A 15,799-nucleotide genomic window follows, 5' to 3' on the forward strand; every position below is an offset into this window, starting at 1 on the left:
AAAAAAGCAAATATTTTGTATTTCTCAAAAGTTACGTGAAGTTGCGAAGTTTCGTAGCGAAATCTCGCTGGTTTGATACATTTTTTTTCACGAAAAGTACAACACCTTACCGTAGTGTCCGAGTCGAACGATCGACAGTGCCGTGATGTCTTCGTTTGATTTAAAGAATGAGTCGGAAGTAAAGGAATACATTGAAAAGCTGGGCGTGGAATACCGGTTTGGTTGCTACTCGGAGAAAAAACCGGAAGGTAGGTATGGGAAACGAATCTTCCCGCTCGGAACACGTTTTAAATTGGTTTCTCTATTCCCATCGTTCATTGTCCAGTTTGTCACCTGCTTGGCGATTACCTGGAGGGCATCCGGAAAGATTTTGAGAAGGCGGCCAAAGTGTACCGATCGAACTGCGACGACTACAACTACGGCAAGAGCTGCCTGAAGTATGGCAACTACAGCTTCCTCGGCAAGGGCCGCGCCTCCGACAAGGGCGATCCGGCAAAGGCTTATAGCTACTACGAGAAGGGCTGCACACTGAACGATCCGGACGCCTGCCTGCACAGCGGTCTGCTGCTGGTGTCGAAGGTAATGCCGAAAGAGATCACCCGCGACGTACCGAAGGGATTCGAGCTGCTAAAGAAAAGCTGCGAGATGAACAACTCGGGCGCCTGTTTCTACCTGTCCGGTATGTACATTTCCGGCGTGCTCAAGGACGAGTACAGCCAGGCGAAGAAGGACGCGCAGACGGGTGAGCAAACGGCGGCCGGACACAAATCGTCCATCGAACCGACACGACCTCCGGGTGCGTACGTGGTGGAACGCGACATGGAGAAAGCGTTCGGTTTTGCGTACAAGGCTTGCGAACTGCGGAACATGTACGCCTGTGCCAACCTCAGCCAGATGTACGCGAAAGGTGACGGAACGCCACGCGACGAAAAGAAGGCTGAAATTTACAAAAAGATGGCCCTGGAGATGCAGGACGAGGTAAAAAAGCAGCAGCAACTGACATTCCAACAAGGGCTGAACCCGACGTAGATCAACGAGACGGACACCAGTCGAATCGGTAGCAAGCGAAAAGGGACGCAGCTGAGAGGAAATGAGTGTAGTAGAAGGATTGCGTTTGTTATCTTGCACGAGAATTTCCCTTCGTCAGCGAGGGAAACCGTAGCAAAGCCACTTATAGTGTTTGGTTAATTTTTAGTATTTTTCTTTGCCGTGTGAAAGCGTGTGTGTGCGTGTGTGCTCCGTGGACTGATTGATCCAGTCTATGTAGGTTGAATGCAGATAATAAATGTTGTTTCAGTTAGGAAGAAAAAGCAAACAGCAGATAGGCAGTTGTGTTACTGTTACGCGAACTGTTTCTTTATTTTACTCCGGACCTCGAGCGGAAACTCCACCACCCGCTCCATGCTGCACCGCCGGCAGAATGTGGCCCCATAGAAGAAACTACACTCGGTCGCCTTGCACACGGTCCGCCGGCAAAGGTTGCAGTCTGCGCCCAGGATGAGATAGTGTTCGCTGGCCGGTTTGTCCGGTACGGCACTCGGCGGTGGTGCGAACGGATCCCGCATTACGTAACAATCCTCCGGCAGCTCGATCTTCGCCGCAAACGGTGGCCGACGGCCCCGATAGTCGCAGGACTCGTTCAGTCCGCACAGCTCGCACCGGAAAGCGATCGATGGGATGGCCGGCGTTTCCGGGGCGCCCGTTTGTTTGTCTTGGATTTTTTCTTCCGTCGAAGAAGGCTTTGCTGTCATCATCTGTCAAGCGAATCGGAGAATGCAAGGAAGAATGGAAATCAAACTAAGCTCGTTTATCGAAGTATTTTCCTATTAGTGTCGTGTATTCGTTTCTTTGGGCCACCAGAACGGTTTCCTGGTGCGGCAGGCAATTGGATCGCTAACGCCTGCAACATTCACCGACAGTTGTCCATCGGGGAGCACCTTTTCGATGCGCAACAATCCGAGCCCCATGCTACCGGCTAAACCGCGTAACTTTCCCACAACCGCCCCGTCTTTGTTTTTAATTTCCGCATCCTGGAGTGCTTCCGATGGAACGTCTTTCACCGGTGGGGGTTCCTTGAATTCGAGCGGCATGAGGCGCTTCCGGATGACACCCGTGTGATACGTTCGTGCGGTCAGTTCCTGCCCGATGTAGCATCCCTTGTGAAAGCTGACACCGTGCAGGTAATCACAGTTACACTCGAGTGGGAAACACTTGCCATCCGGAAGATTTTCGCCACCCTCCCCAACACCGAGCGCATAACGAAATGCTGTGTACGGCAGAGGGTCGGTACCGTTCGTCGGGGCCATCGATGAACCCGGGAACATTTTGTGCAGCTGTTCCATTGCTTCGTTTTCATTTGCGTTGGAGGAAAGCACACGATAACCGAGCCGTGTGAGACGGGGATCTTTGAACGGATGCAGCTGGTCTGCGGCCACGGGAAGGTTTTTATCGGAGGCTGTTTCTTCAGTCGACGGGGCTTCCTCGTGTGTAACTCCATCTCGGAATGCAACCCACAAACGGAACGTGTCGTCTGCTATTACATCAACCTTCTTCTTCAACCGATACAGTCGCAGGTGCTTTTCCAACCGACCCGCCACGCTGCTATCACACTCGAGCAGATAATCATGCTGCTCGCCTTTTGGCCGTTTGTAGATCAGTGCGTCACAGAACACTCGCCCGTTGGCTTTGAGAAACATCGAGTATATCGCACCGCCGTGCTCGAAATGCCGCATATCGTTCGTCATAAGACCCTGTAGGAAGCTGGCGGAGTCGGTTCCGTGCACTCGTATGAACGATCGGTCGGCCAGTGGTTGAAGTGTGAGAGGTTTGTGCGTTGAAACGGATTGATGGCGCAGCTGTAGTCCACATTGTGGTCGCACCGGGAGTCTGATGAATGTGCCGGCAACAATGGAGCTTCGGAGCAGCATTTCGATGTGTTTTCTTTTGCTGACTGGAAAAATATTTTAATGCGCATCTGTGCGCCCAAATAAAACGATACATAGGGCGTCGATACTTACTATCGCTGGCTTATTTGCAAAAAATTATCCTTTTGCCGGCGTTCGAAGTGAACTCTGCCTTTTATCTTCGTAGGAAAACAGTAAACATTGCATCAGCTGTTGGAGTTGTCAAAGTTGACATTAGTGGTAAAACAAAACATTTACCTTTTGGTCAAAACCTTGCGAAAATACCAATTTGTGAATAACTTTTTGGATTTTCAACCGATTTTAATAATTCACCTCTCAGTTGAAAGGTCTTTGTAAGTGTTGTGTAGGCACCTTGGGCGCGCGCGTAACGCTTCCGCTCAACCCTGTCCTTGTTGACTGGGTTTTCGATGTGGAGAGTCCTTGCCGTGGAGCGCTCGAGAAGATCGGCCCCGAGCTCTCTCGCTTCCCAACCGCGCACCGGCACGGACGTACGGCAGCGCTGGCCGCAATACACCGGATACACACACGCGCGTTATAATTTTAACTTGTAACTTTGTACGTAATTAGTAATAAAGTTTTAATCATTTTATGTAAACCAACAAACCATAACAGTGGCGACGAGGATGGGATACCCTGTTGCGTGAGGTTTATCGCTACATCACGAATGGCTGGCCAAATAATATCACATATGGCGCAGATTTGGCTCGATTCTACAACAGGAAGGAAGCACTTACAACCGTGGATGGCTGCATCCTTTTTGGGGAGAGGGTGGTGATCCCTACATCGCTACAGAAAAGATGCCTTACTCAACTACATCGAGGACATCCGGGCATCCAGAGGATGGAGGCAATCGCACGCAGTTTTGTATACTGGCCATCATTGGACGGGGACATTGCCGATCGCAACTTTCTACTAAAACCGTTAGGGTGTGCAGTGTACAAACCAACAGCAAGTTTGTCGAAGCTATCATCAATGGAAGAAGCATACGGTTGCAATTGGATACGGCATCGGACATTACCATCATCAGCCATACTGCATGGGCGATTTTAGGAAAGCCGCCATTGATTAGATCTACAGTGTGTGCAAAAACAGCATCAAACGAGCAACTCGAATTATTGGGTGAATTCAAAGCGGAAGTCACAATATGCAATACTACGAAGCCAGCGATCATCCGCGTGGCCCAGGTCGGTCTACTTTTATTGGGAGCTGATTTAGTAGACTTGTTTGCACTTGGCTCCGTTCCGATGGATACATTTTGCGCTAAAATTTCGTCCAATACGCATACTTTGACAAAGTCGCGACTTATCAGCAAGCACGCGAAGCCGGAGCCTGAGTACATGATTGCGAGTATAAAGCTCGAGGAAGCCATTAGTTCCGTAGTCGTACATTCATTAAACGCCTTCCCAATCAATTTTAGAGAAGTCACAACGGCTACGGGAAACGATACCCTGTTGCGTGAGGTTTATCGCTACATCACGAATGGCTGGCCAAATAATATCACATATGGCGCAGATTTGGCTCGATTCTACAACAGGAAGGAAGCACTTACAACCGTGGATGGCTGCATCCTTTTTGGGGAGAGGGTGGTGATCCCTACATCGCTACAGAAAAGATGCCTTACTCAACTACATCGAGGACATCCGGGCATCCAGAGGATGGAGGCAATCGCACGCAGTTTTGTATACTGGCCATCATTGGACGGGGACATTGCCGATCGCGTCGCTGCATGCGAGGCGTGCCAAGACGCAGCTAAATCTCCACCGGTAGAGACATCATCGCGTTGGCCCAAACCATCTGGACCTTGGGACAGGGTTCACATCGATTACGCGGGACCAGTCGATGGAGCATATTTCCTGGTCGTAATCGATGCATTCTCCAAGTGGCCCGAAATCATAAAAACTGGAAGCATCACAGCGTCGTCAACGATAAGTATTTTGCGAGGAATATTTTCAAGATTCGGACCACCGGTTACACTGGTCAGCGACAATGGCACGCAGTTTGTTAGCGGAGCTTTCAAGGAGTTCTGTAGCAGCAACGGTATAAAACATATCACAACCGCGCCATTCCACCCACAATCGAATGGCCAAGCCGAGCGGTTTGTGGATACTCTAAAGCGTGCCTTAAAGAAGATTCGAGTGGGAGCCACATCACTCGAAGAGGCTTTGGATCTATTCCTTCATACTTACAGATCCACACCGAATGCAGTCCTGGAACAGCGCACTCCAGCGGAGGTAATGTTGGGCCGGGAGATCAGGACCATTCATCATTTGCTGCGCCCTTCAGCATCATCAGAGTCTACGGCAGAGAACGGTTCTCTTAAATGGCATCCGGGCGATCCAGTTTATGCCAAGGTGTACCGGAGGAACTCTTGGAGTTGGATCGCTGGGAGAATCGTCCGCAGCATCGGACGTGTTATGTTCGAGGTCATCACCGAAAACCAGAGGAAGCTCCGTCGGCACGTGGATCAACTCCGTCGACGCACTACGGCTTCTTCGAATCATGCGGAGCAGGATTGGGATCAACTTCCACTTCACGTATTGCTGGACGCGTGGAACTTGCCCGGGATACGACAGACATCCCACCAACCTGGAGCATCGGAGCCCTCGGTTTCATCCCAACCGGAGGTCGAATCATCAGCATCGCTAGCAGCGCCACCGCAGCAACAGGCGCGACGTCCGCCTCCTGTCACAGCGAACGACAACTACCAGCAGCCGCTACTACCACGACGTTCTTCTAGGAATAGAAGACTGCCTCGTAGGTTCACCGCGTATCGGCTGACTTAAAAGGGGGAGGTGTTGTGTAGGCACCTTGGGCGCGCGCGTAACGCTTCCGCTCAACCCTGTCCTTGTTGACTGGGTTTTCGATGTGGAGAGTCCTTGCCGTGGAGCGCTCGAGAAGATCGGCCCCGAGCTCTCTCGCTTCCCAACCGCGCACCGGCACGGACGTACGGCAGCGCTGGCCGCAATACACCGGATACACACACGCGCGTTATAATTTTAACTTGTAACTTTGTACGTAATTAGTAATAAAGTTTTAATCATTTTATGTAAACCAACAAACCATAACAGTAAGATTCACACTTGCACAAACGAGTTTGTATTTTATGATTTAAAAAAATCGGCAAGATAAATATAACACCCAAACTCCCACCTTCAACAGTTGATTGTATGAACCTTAAACATGCTCCTGCTGATCCTGCTACCCTGGTACGAGAGTGACCGAACTGGTTCGTTTTCCTTGTGATGTCGGGACCTTTTTCGAGACCAGCTCGACAAATCTCATCTGGAGAAGAAATGTATGCTCCTATCACTCCCCCAAGCTGCAAACGTCACTTTAAAAGACGTCTTTTAGTGGTCTTTTAATAGATTAAAAGACCGTTAAAAGACGTCTAAATAACACGGTTAAAAGACCGCATATGTCAAAACGTGGGGATTTCGAAAATTCGAAATAAAAAATTGTCCCTCCTTTTTTCGAACACCCACGTCTCTGAAGCAGCAGGCAACCGAGGAACAAGGAGGCGGGCTACTGCACCACCAGCCGTTCCAGAAGTAGGAGCTGTGACGCTGTACGGGAGGTGACAGTCGACGAGACTAGCCGCAGTCCTCTGACGGCGGCGAAGGAAGCGGCCGTCTCGGAGGCCTCGACGTCGGGCCGCTAACCGGAGGTAGGTTGTCCTGTAGGTGCCAGCTGATGCGTTCAGACAGGAGCTTTCTAGCGCAAGAGCTTTGCGAGAGCCAGGCGGCTTTGGGCGTCAATACTCTTCAATGAGCCATGCCCCAACCACTGGCTTAAACCTCTTCTTTCGATCTTTCGAAGATTCCCTTGATGTTAAACAAAAAAACACTGATTGTTATACAAACAATTATGGCTGAAGATGAAAGCGGGATCACTGCGTTGAGTTAATCTTCCGAACGATGATACGAACATTACCTCTGCCTCAGCTGTGTCGTCTGCTGTTGCCGAACCTTCTTGCAAGTTGTTGTTTTCTTCACTGTGATTAATTTTTTCACCCTCTTCGCTCATTGTATCGATTGGATGCTTTAAAATACACTGATCTGTGATGCTACGATAGTCAGCTGCATGAAATAAACAACCAAATATTTACGATTCTCATCGTGCCTGTTTCGCTTTGACAGAAATACAATGCAAGGAAGAAAAATAAGAACCTCCTAAACCAGATTGAAATTTACACGAAATGCACTTAAATCCCGCTTGACAGTATGTAACTACACGGACACAAGCAGAAGCCAAGTGCAGTAAAAACCATTCAAACTCCTCAACCCTGTATTGTAAATTGAGTCAATCGGTCTTTTAAGCCAGACCTTGCAGATTGGGCTACTTCCTTGTTACAAAAGCGACCGAGCTGGTTCGTTTTCCGTGCGATTGCGGGACCTTTTGTGAGACGACGGAATCCCACCTTGAGAAGAAGGTTGTATAAACCTTTGCCATGCTCTTGCTGTTCCTGCGACCCTGGTATCCAGCCGACCGAACTGGTTCGTTTTTGGATCGTTTTCCGTGCTCGCGATTTCGATTTCGGGACCTTTTTCATACCAGGATCGCAGATGCGTAGCGGAGGTTGCGCAAAACCTTACGAATCTTATCGTCATGACTGTGGAATGGTATTGGGATCACATTTAAATTGGTTTTTTGATAATTGAATGCAATCAATCGCTTATTAACCTGCAGCTCGAGAAAAATACTTACCGTATTTTATGCATTCATTTATTTTATTGCATTCGTGTTTTTTGACGTGTAATTTTCGTAAAAAATTAATGCAACTTGCATGCAACTTTTGTCCACTTTCTTAGGGCTTGCATGCAAGTTTTCCCGGAAGTGCTCCAGAAAAAAACATTCGGAAAAACTTGCATGCAAGTTGCATGCAAGTGGCATGCATTTTTTCCAATTTTTTAATCACTTGCATGCTAGGTTTTTCAAAATTTTAAACAAAAATCTGCAGTTTTCTTTACAAACTTGCATGAAAAGGACACGCAATTTTTTCCGATTGTTTAAAAGCCGCGAGTGTAAACAGAATTGTTTTACACTTCTTTTCAGAAGTCGGTTTACGCCTAGATTGCATAGGAAATCTGCTGCAAAAGAAGGGGTAAAAGAATCCTGAAAAGAAGAGCGGGCAGTTGTGAAGCGAATTCTTTTACGGCCCCAAAATAACGCCAAAATTCCTCGTTGGGGTGTCGACATCCGCCTGTATAAACAAATGATAAGTATAAATATAGACAACGTTGACTTTTATATATTAGATTCCATTAATTTCTTTCGCTAGTTGTACAATGAAATAATCAACACAAACTAGTGGGAAGTTGGTTTTTGTTATGGTTTTTATTTTCTCGCAGTCTGCAGAATCATCATGAACATCATTAATACGAGCTTAAATTCCATTCCTCCGTCACCGTTCCTCCGGTCGATCCAATTATTGTTCAAGGGAATCTTCGCGGACCAGGCGACTCCTTGCCTTGGGGCCTTAGACACTTCGAAATTTAGGTTTGTGTTTGATTTATCACTAGACTTTGTTTGAATACACTTACGAACATTAACCTTGGTTTTTTTTGTTGTGGGTGGTTGTTTGCTGTTTTGTAGTACACTAGAATTATTTACGGTGATGTTTTTTTTTCTTTTATGTATATTTGTGTGTTTTGCTGCGGGGGGTGTGTGTGAGAGAGGTGTACTTTTATTTTTCATTATTTTTCGTTTATTCTTTAAGTTCGTAACCCCACTTCCATCTTAGTATTTACCTTCATTATTGTTTTACGTTTATATGTTTGAACAGGACTAGATTACTTGTATTTCCGTCATCCGTGTACTCGTCTACACCGTTCTGTGTGTGTTTTTTTTGTTCCTTATCCTTTCCCCCCCCCCCCATTCCATATTTTGTGATGAACCACACCCAAACCCACCCTACGACCCCCTTCTCTCACTTCCATCGTGTATCGTGCAATGGAATCGTCCTCTACACATCCTCATACCTTTTGTGTCCAACTTCTTAATTTCTCTCTCCTTGGTTTACTGTTTTTTTTTGGTCAATCAATTCGATTCGCGATCCCCCCGTTCGAGGACACCTGTTCCCCATCCTTTCGCGGGGCACTTGTTCTTCTTCCTCCTTCCCATAAATTCACAAACTCACACGCACACACACACATGCACACGCACACCGAGAGGGAAGATGCTTCTTAGAAACGTAAAAATACTAGACAACCACACGTCGGACCATATCCGTCGGACGCTGGTGTGTTTAAATATGGTACACAAATTATACAGGGCATTCCGTTTCTTAGTATAGTTTTAATCAACTCCTCCGTTATCATTTCCTCAAGTTCCTTCCACATTCCCTAGTGTGCTTATTGTATTGTGTATTCAAGACTTTCAAGACAAGAAAACGGACTTCGATGAATGTTGACGATTTGTTTCCCTCCCCCCTTCCACGTTTTCCACTTGGTCCGGGGTGTTTGTCCCGTTGTTCTTTTTCGGTTGTAGCGTGATGTAAGGTTTGCAGACCCAGATGCAAAGCATTAGGTAAATGGAGCCCGAGGTCTCTCCCCCCGGCGGAAGAAGAGGGTGAGTATGGGACATACACTCATACAAACATACACACACACACACATAGAAGGACATGCTCCTCCAACTGCCACCATTCGATCCCCGGAGCAATTACAAGCCGATTGTTGAAATAACATAATTTTGATGAAATGTTGAACCAGAAGCGAGATGATGTTTGGCTTTTGCTTTTTTAAAAAGATGGCACGCTAGTAGTAGCAGCAGTTTGTGGTAGTAACAGTAGTAGAAATAGTAGTAGTGGTGGTAGTAGTAATATTCCGTTTAGCGGTAGTAACATGTTTAGCTAGTTTTTCAGCGGTAAATGATGGGGCGCGCGACTATAGTTCGACTATATTTACACGATTGAACGGAAGGAATGATTGTGGTGATTGTGGGTAGAGTAAAGATGGGCACGGGGAAGATAATTTCTATCGTTTTTTCATCGCGGGGGAAGTGAACGGCCTTCTTATGGTTTGCAAGTGAAGTCCGTCGCATATTACTTGCAAGTATTTTTTTGTATGATTTTGCATCATCGCATGTAATTCTACCGATTCTATTTCCTCCATTCACTTAAACACGCTGTATTGTATTTTTTTGCTGTTACCAACTAAAGGAACTAGAACTGAGTGAAGGAGAAAACCCCCATGCACAAAGATTGGTGGTTTGTTGGTTGCGGGTGACCAGTGTGACAAACGAAGAAAAATTTCAAACAAAAGTACTCTACTGGCATTCCTTTTCTATTCTAGGCTCTAAACGAGAGAAAGGGAACTGAAACAAATAATCCAACGCTCTTCACAAATCATTGGCTACATCTAGATGGTTTCCGAACGGATACGTGTGTTTTTTCTCTTATTTTTGTTGTGTTATCCTTAAGAAACGAAGGATGTTGGTAAATGGCAGGATGTTGTAAACGAAAGGTTCTGTAGAAGAGGGGCAAACCCATTCGCAACCCACACCACGGCCACTTCTTGTCACCGTTGATCGATTTTTTTACTTCTAAGGCTAACGTTTCCCGTTTTGCGATCAACAGGGAGCTTCAAATTTCATTTCCTCATTCGAATCATTTCCTTTGGAGGGATTTGTTTTTGAGAAATAGAACAAACATTTCTTCTTCTCACACACTTCGGGCACCTTCCGAAGAGATTCTCTTAATCGAAACACGTTCTTCGCTCTACGAACTAGTATTTACAAAAAAAGGAAAAACAATCAAACAATCGTACACATAAAATGATACAACAAATATAAAATACAGCTGCTCCAAAGGAGGCTCTGGAGGAAGGTGAAATTTAAAGTACTCCTGTTGATGCGAGTCGCATTCCTTAGCAGCTTAACGTATATCGATCAAGGTGGCCGTTGAGACGGTGGTGGAGAACGACTCCATGGCAACGATCTGCTCAGGCTGTTGCTGCTTCAGTTGCGCTTCGCTTAGACTTCCGTCGAGCGACCATAGTTGCCGCCGGTCGAGGGCGCACCAGCGCCGCTGGGAGGGGCCCCCGGGGCCGAGGTGCCGCTAGAGACTCCCGCACTGGCTGTTAGAGCTGCTACCGTAGCGGCATCTTCGGTACGGGAGGGTTTCCGCTCGCGCCGTATAGCTCCACTGCTGTTGCTGTTGCTGCTGCTGTTGCTCGGGATGATGGTGGTAGTGGTCACTGCGGCCCCGGTGATGTTGCCGTTGTTCAGGAGCTGGTGCGGGTGCGGATGCTGATGCGGATGCTGCGACATCATAGGACCAGGACCAGCAGTATGCGGATGGTGCAGGTTGGTAGTAGCCGGTGGTGCTGCCGCTGCCTGCTGAGAGGACACCGATGGACCCACCGAAACGATCACTCCGGTGGAAGGGGCCACCGCCGGATGCAGATGATGATGGTGCTGCGACGCCTGCTGCGACTGCTGGTGCTGTTGATGGTGATGGATTTGCTGATGATAGATGGCACCCATGAGGGCAGCGGGATGCTGCCCGGCATGCATGATTATCTGACCGGAGGTGTTGCTATGCGGGAGCATTCGTACTTTGATATCGCTACGTGAGCCAGTGCTTGCGGAGGTGGATTGAAATGATATCGACATTCCACTATCTAACGAGCCGACGCTACCACGGCGTTGCGGTTTTTCATTGCCAACTAAACGATGGATGCAAATTTTGCGCGGCGATTTGCGGTAGAGTTTTTTTTTTCAAGACACAAGACACACAAGAAAGGTTTTCACAAGAACGGTCACGAGAGAAAAAAGAGAGAAACGAAACGAAAAGAAAAGAAGAAAAAACAGCGCTGTGGTGAAATGATGCTTGCCCAATGATGATGAATGATGAATGCATAAAAATGACTTGCGGCGCGAGTCGTCAGTAGTAGGTGAGTATATTATTTTATCGTTTTTAGGATGAAGGATGAAAATGGAACTGGCGAAAAAGCCGTGGCGAAGGACGGGGGGGGAAAGGACAGAGAAGAAATGGTACACGAGCGGGGGGAATGGGGGCTTTTGTTAAGTCTTGCCTCACAGTTGGTTGGTTAAAGGAGTATGCACAGTTATGTTAGCAAATTTTATAAAAGAAAACATAGTACAACACAAAAACCCATCGACCCAAAAGACAGGAATGTTGTAGAGGTTGTTCATTCCGAGGAGGGACTTACTAAAGTCGGAACCAAGTAGGGGATTCGTTCTTCATTTCCTGGTTTAGGCTACGCTTTCCTTCTTACCTCACTATTGGTTGATATCACAATTTCACGATGATCGCTCGATCGTCGTAGTTCGCTTTTTTGAAAAGCCATTGCTATAGCAGGACCTTTTCACTTGGAATAATCTCTCCCAAATACGGTATTACTTATAAGACCGCCATCTTTCCAATGGTAACTACGTTCACAAACATCTCTGCCAGTCCTACATTACAGAAGGATGGAGGAAAGTTTTCTTGCTTTTTGGCACCTTGTTGGAACGGAATTATCCTTACTTAGTATAGGTTATGTACTACTTAAGTAGGGAATAGATATTTATCACAAAATTGCTGTGCACCATGGACCTTCATTCTACGCGCTTGTTGAAACCGTTTCCGTAAACCTAACTTTATTCGATGAACGATGCAACATCCCTACGTTCCTTCATCAAACCCTTGTTTTGCCTTTTGTAAAAAACGATGTATTTCAACGAATCCTTGTATTTCATTTTCGTTTGGGGGTTGTTCCTCCAAGTGCAAGCAAATGAGTGTAAGCAAACACAACAATGAGAAACTGATGATAGTAGTGTCTAGTTCTGGGGGATTTTGAAATGATTTGATAAACTCATTCCGTGTGCCTTTTTGTTTTGCTTGTGCAGCACGAACTAACTTTGCGGAAGCTCTTTATGACAGAGAAGCGTTACGCAGCACAAACGAATAACGAGAACAATCAACAACTGCAGGGAGAGAGAATGGTTTGTCTAAGCCTGCTAGGAAAAAAGCGTGGGCAAACGTGTTGGCGCAAAGTAACAAAAAAAACATAACCTAAAAACACGTCGGTACGCACTACCTCTCTCTCGCTCCCTCGTTGTAAAAGCAAACGGAAGTAACCGAAATGTAACGAAACTGTGCAGGTTGTTGTTCCTTCCCGTGGTGGGTTGCGGAAGTGAACGGATGCAAGGATGGAGAAGTTCGGGGGGTATGGATGGAGTTCGTAGGTGAAGTAGTAGGTGGTAGCAGTAGTGGTACAAGGTACTGGTTGGTTTGGTGGTGGTGTTTGGTAGGTAGCAACGTGACGGAAGTTCTTCGAGGTACTTAACAACTCCTCCCAGCGCGCGCGCCCGCCGCCCGTTCAGAATGACTTACATTGTTCGTGCATATCGAGGAGCGAGTTGCTGAGGGCGCTGCGCTTCAGCTGCGCCTCGCTGTGGGTGTGCGCGAGTCCACACTCGTTCGGCGAGACCCCGCCGACACCGGTCAGCGCACCGAGCGTACCACTGCCGGGCGGGTACTGGCCGGCGCACACCTCCACGTCGGCGACGCCACTGTCGCGGTTCTCGCTGTTGTTGGCACGGGTTCCGCGGGCCGACTTCTGCCGCTCGAGTTCGGCTTCGATGCGAAGCGTCTCCATTTCGTCCATCTCGCTGATCGACTCGCGCAGATCCTCGGCGAACTTGCACCGGTCGTGCTCGTTGCGAGCGTTGAACGTTACCAGCACCTTGCCGTCGACCTTCTGCGACAGGCGGATGCAGAACTGATAGTCTAAAAGTGGACGAAGAGAAAACGGGATTAGTTCCTCTTCCTGACACTCCTGATAGTTTGCCTTTACTTACTTGGAACATCGAGCAGTGTAACGACCATTCCACAAAGCGTATAGCTGTTGCGGAACGTGTACGTGACGGAGGACTTCTTCTTGCTGAAGATCTTCGTGATGACGAGCAGATCGTTGAACAGGAACACCTCCCTCTGGTGTACGCCCGGCCGTTCCTTCTTGTTGATGTCCGGAATCTCGTACAGGCGACAGTAGCACACGAGCCGCCGGTGGGGCAACGCCAGGTTCGGCTTCTTGCCTACGATCGTTGCCTGCACCTTCATGACCTGCGTCACGTGATCGGAGCCGGGTTTGAACTCGTTCGCCTTGACCCGCTCATAGATGCCGTTCAGCATGTCCCGATCGATGTCGTGACAATCGTCGATGCCACGCAGGTTCTTGATGAAGTCGTCGCACCGCATTCGCCGCTCCGGCTTCAGGTTCGGCGTGTGCAGATCCGTGTTGAGCATGATGATGGCAAACGCCAGCACAAACACGGTGTCGTGCGAGCGTAGCCGCGACACGATGTCACTGTTGCACTGGCAGTAGCGGGCCGAGAACACCTCCATCAACCGTTCGATCTTTTGCGCCTCACCCGGCATCCGGAAGTAGCCCTGGAACTTGCGCAGCGCCACATCGACCTGCATGCCGGACAGGTCCAGTTCGCCGGCGAAGCAGTCCAGCACCGCCATATTGAACGGATTCTGCAGGTTGCCCAGGTACTCGCCGATCATCTGCCGCGAGAGACCCTTGCGCGAGATCAGGAAGCGGGCGACGCCCTGCGGTGTGTTCTCGAGGAAGCCCTTCCGGATGAGATAGGTGATTCCGCGCTCCGGTTTCTTGTTGAACAAGTTCAGCCCGACGCGGTACTGCCGCTTGCGGATTGTCTCCGACACCTTGTAGCTGGTCGGCGTGTGGACGATCTGATCGTGCTGTTCCATCGAGTACTGGGCGGCGCTCGTGTGCGAGCTGAGGCATTCACTTTCGATGCTGGCGATGGTGGCGTTGGCACTTACGCCTCCACCCGTCGACGCCGTTACACCGCCGGCCGTCGTGACCGAGGTGCTCGAGAGGGATCTGCCAGCGACCACCACCTGCGCCACCTCCGTGCTGCTTGCACTCATCAGCATATGATCGGGCGATTGGGCCGGCAGCATCGGGATGCTTCCACTCTGGCTGCTGCCGGGGCCCTTGCGCTTCCACTGCGGTGAACTCGACCGATCCGAGCCGATCTCCGGCCCAATGCTAACCCCCGCGAGACCACGTTCCGCCGACGCCGACGAATCGCTGCCGGAAGACTGCACCGAGCTGAGACTTCCGTTCTCCGCCGTCTTGCACAATCCGTTCGGACGCAGCGAACGACTGGGTGTGTGCTGACCCGCTCCTCCCGGTCCCGTGATGCTGCTCGTGCGCTTCGGCACCTCCGGCGGCACTTTGCGTCCACTGGCGCTCGACGTGCTTCCGCTGCTGCCACCCGAGCTGCCGATTCCGATACCGCGCGGGCGCATGTAGATCTGGGCGGCCGTGTAGTGCGGCGTGTACGGGCTTTGGTGCGTGCTGGCCGTCTGCGAGTTCCACGACAGGTTCATCGACGACACGGTCGAGTCCAGCTGGGAGCTACTGCTCGCTCCGCTCACGTTCAAATCTTGCGATCCGTACTGACTTTGGTACTGGTGCTGCTGCTGCTGATGGTGATGCAGGGCGGCCGCATGCTGTAACGAGGCCTGGGGCGACGGGGACACACCCACCGGTGCATAGCCGTAACCGGCGGCAAGTTGTGCTTGTTGTGCGGCCTGCAGTTGCGCCTGCTGTTGATGGAGGATGTTGACATGTGGATGAGAGTACTGTTGCTGTTGTTGCTGTTGTTGCTGGGATGCGGTTCCCGTGACCATTTGGGTTGGGCTCTGACTCCACGAGGTGATGGGAGCCGGTGCGGGTGAGGCCGTTCCGGATTGGCTGCGTGGAATCGGGCTCGAATCCATACGGCGTTCCCGTAGCGACATCGAACGAACGGGCGTTACCCGATGATGCAACGTTCCGGGAGGTGTCGCAGAAATTCTACAATGAAATGAAAAGGAATTAGCACCCGGT

The 15,799-nt window shown here is 49.3% G+C and overlaps 4 protein-coding genes across 4 annotated transcripts in view; 1 reads left to right on the plus strand and 3 right to left on the minus strand.

Annotated features, from left to right (window-relative positions):
- Positions 1 to 36: 36 nt before the first annotated feature.
- Positions 37 to 1,313, plus strand: LOC131272411 (cytochrome c oxidase assembly factor 7 homolog). The gene is made up of 2 exons (XM_058274136.1): positions 37 to 248; positions 326 to 1,313. Exons 1-2 carry the CDS (start codon positions 146 to 148, stop codon positions 1,027 to 1,029), a joined length of 807 nt encoding a protein of 268 aa, XP_058130119.1. The 5' UTR covers positions 37 to 145; the 3' UTR covers positions 1,030 to 1,313.
- A 27-nt stretch (positions 1,314 to 1,340) lies between these two features.
- On the minus strand, positions 1,341 to 1,754 carry LOC131272075 (cysteine-rich DPF motif domain-containing protein 1). The gene has a single exon (XM_058273693.1). It carries the CDS (start codon positions 1,752 to 1,754, stop codon positions 1,341 to 1,343), a length of 414 nt encoding a protein of 137 aa, XP_058129676.1.
- A 72-nt stretch (positions 1,755 to 1,826) lies between these two features.
- Positions 1,827 to 3,087, minus strand: LOC131272074 (putative transferase CAF17, mitochondrial). Its single transcript, XM_058273692.1, has 2 exons — positions 3,018 to 3,087; positions 1,827 to 2,950 (listed from the first exon to the last, which is right to left on the minus strand). The coding sequence occupies exon 2, from the start codon at positions 2,925 to 2,927 to the stop codon at positions 1,827 to 1,829; it is 1,101 nt and encodes a 366-aa protein (XP_058129675.1). The 5' UTR covers positions 2,928 to 2,950; positions 3,018 to 3,087.
- A 5,382-nt stretch (positions 3,088 to 8,469) lies between these two features.
- The window catches only part of LOC131271933 (uncharacterized), a 57,567-nt gene continuing 50,237 nt past the window's right edge, over positions 8,470 to 15,799 (minus strand). Inside the window, exons 4-6 of the mRNA XM_058273522.1 lie at positions 13,731 to 15,766; positions 13,264 to 13,659; positions 8,470 to 11,590 (exon numbers count right to left, since the gene is read on the minus strand). Of these exons, the coding sequence (XP_058129505.1) occupies positions 10,896 to 11,590; positions 13,264 to 13,659; positions 13,731 to 15,766 (3,127 nt within the window). The 3' untranslated portion in view covers positions 8,470 to 10,895. The remainder of the gene's footprint in view (positions 11,591 to 13,263; positions 13,660 to 13,730; positions 15,767 to 15,799) is intronic.

Source organism: Anopheles coustani, chromosome 3 (assembly GCF_943734705.1).
Source record: "Anopheles coustani chromosome 3, idAnoCousDA_361_x.2, whole genome shotgun sequence".
NCBI classification, from domain to species: domain Eukaryota; kingdom Metazoa; phylum Arthropoda; class Insecta; order Diptera; family Culicidae; genus Anopheles; species Anopheles coustani.

What these genes read in the sequence shown, in the direction of transcription:
- LOC131272411 (XM_058274136.1), top strand. Translation starts at nt 146, where the DNA reads ATGTCTTCGTTTGATTTAAAGAATGAGTCGGAAGTAAAGGAATACATT. An exon ending in CTCGGAGAAAAAACCGGAAG is followed by an intron (nt 249 to 325) that starts GTAGGTATGGGA and finishes TTCATTGTCCAG; the next exon opens with TTTGTCACCTGCTTGGCGAT.
- LOC131272075 (XM_058273693.1), bottom strand. Translation starts at nt 1,754, where the DNA reads ATGATGACAGCAAAGCCTTCTTCGACGGAAGAAAAAATCCAAGACAAA.
- LOC131272074 (XM_058273692.1), bottom strand. Translation starts at nt 2,927, where the DNA reads ATGCTGCTCCGAAGCTCCATTGTTGCCGGCACATTCATCAGACTCCCG.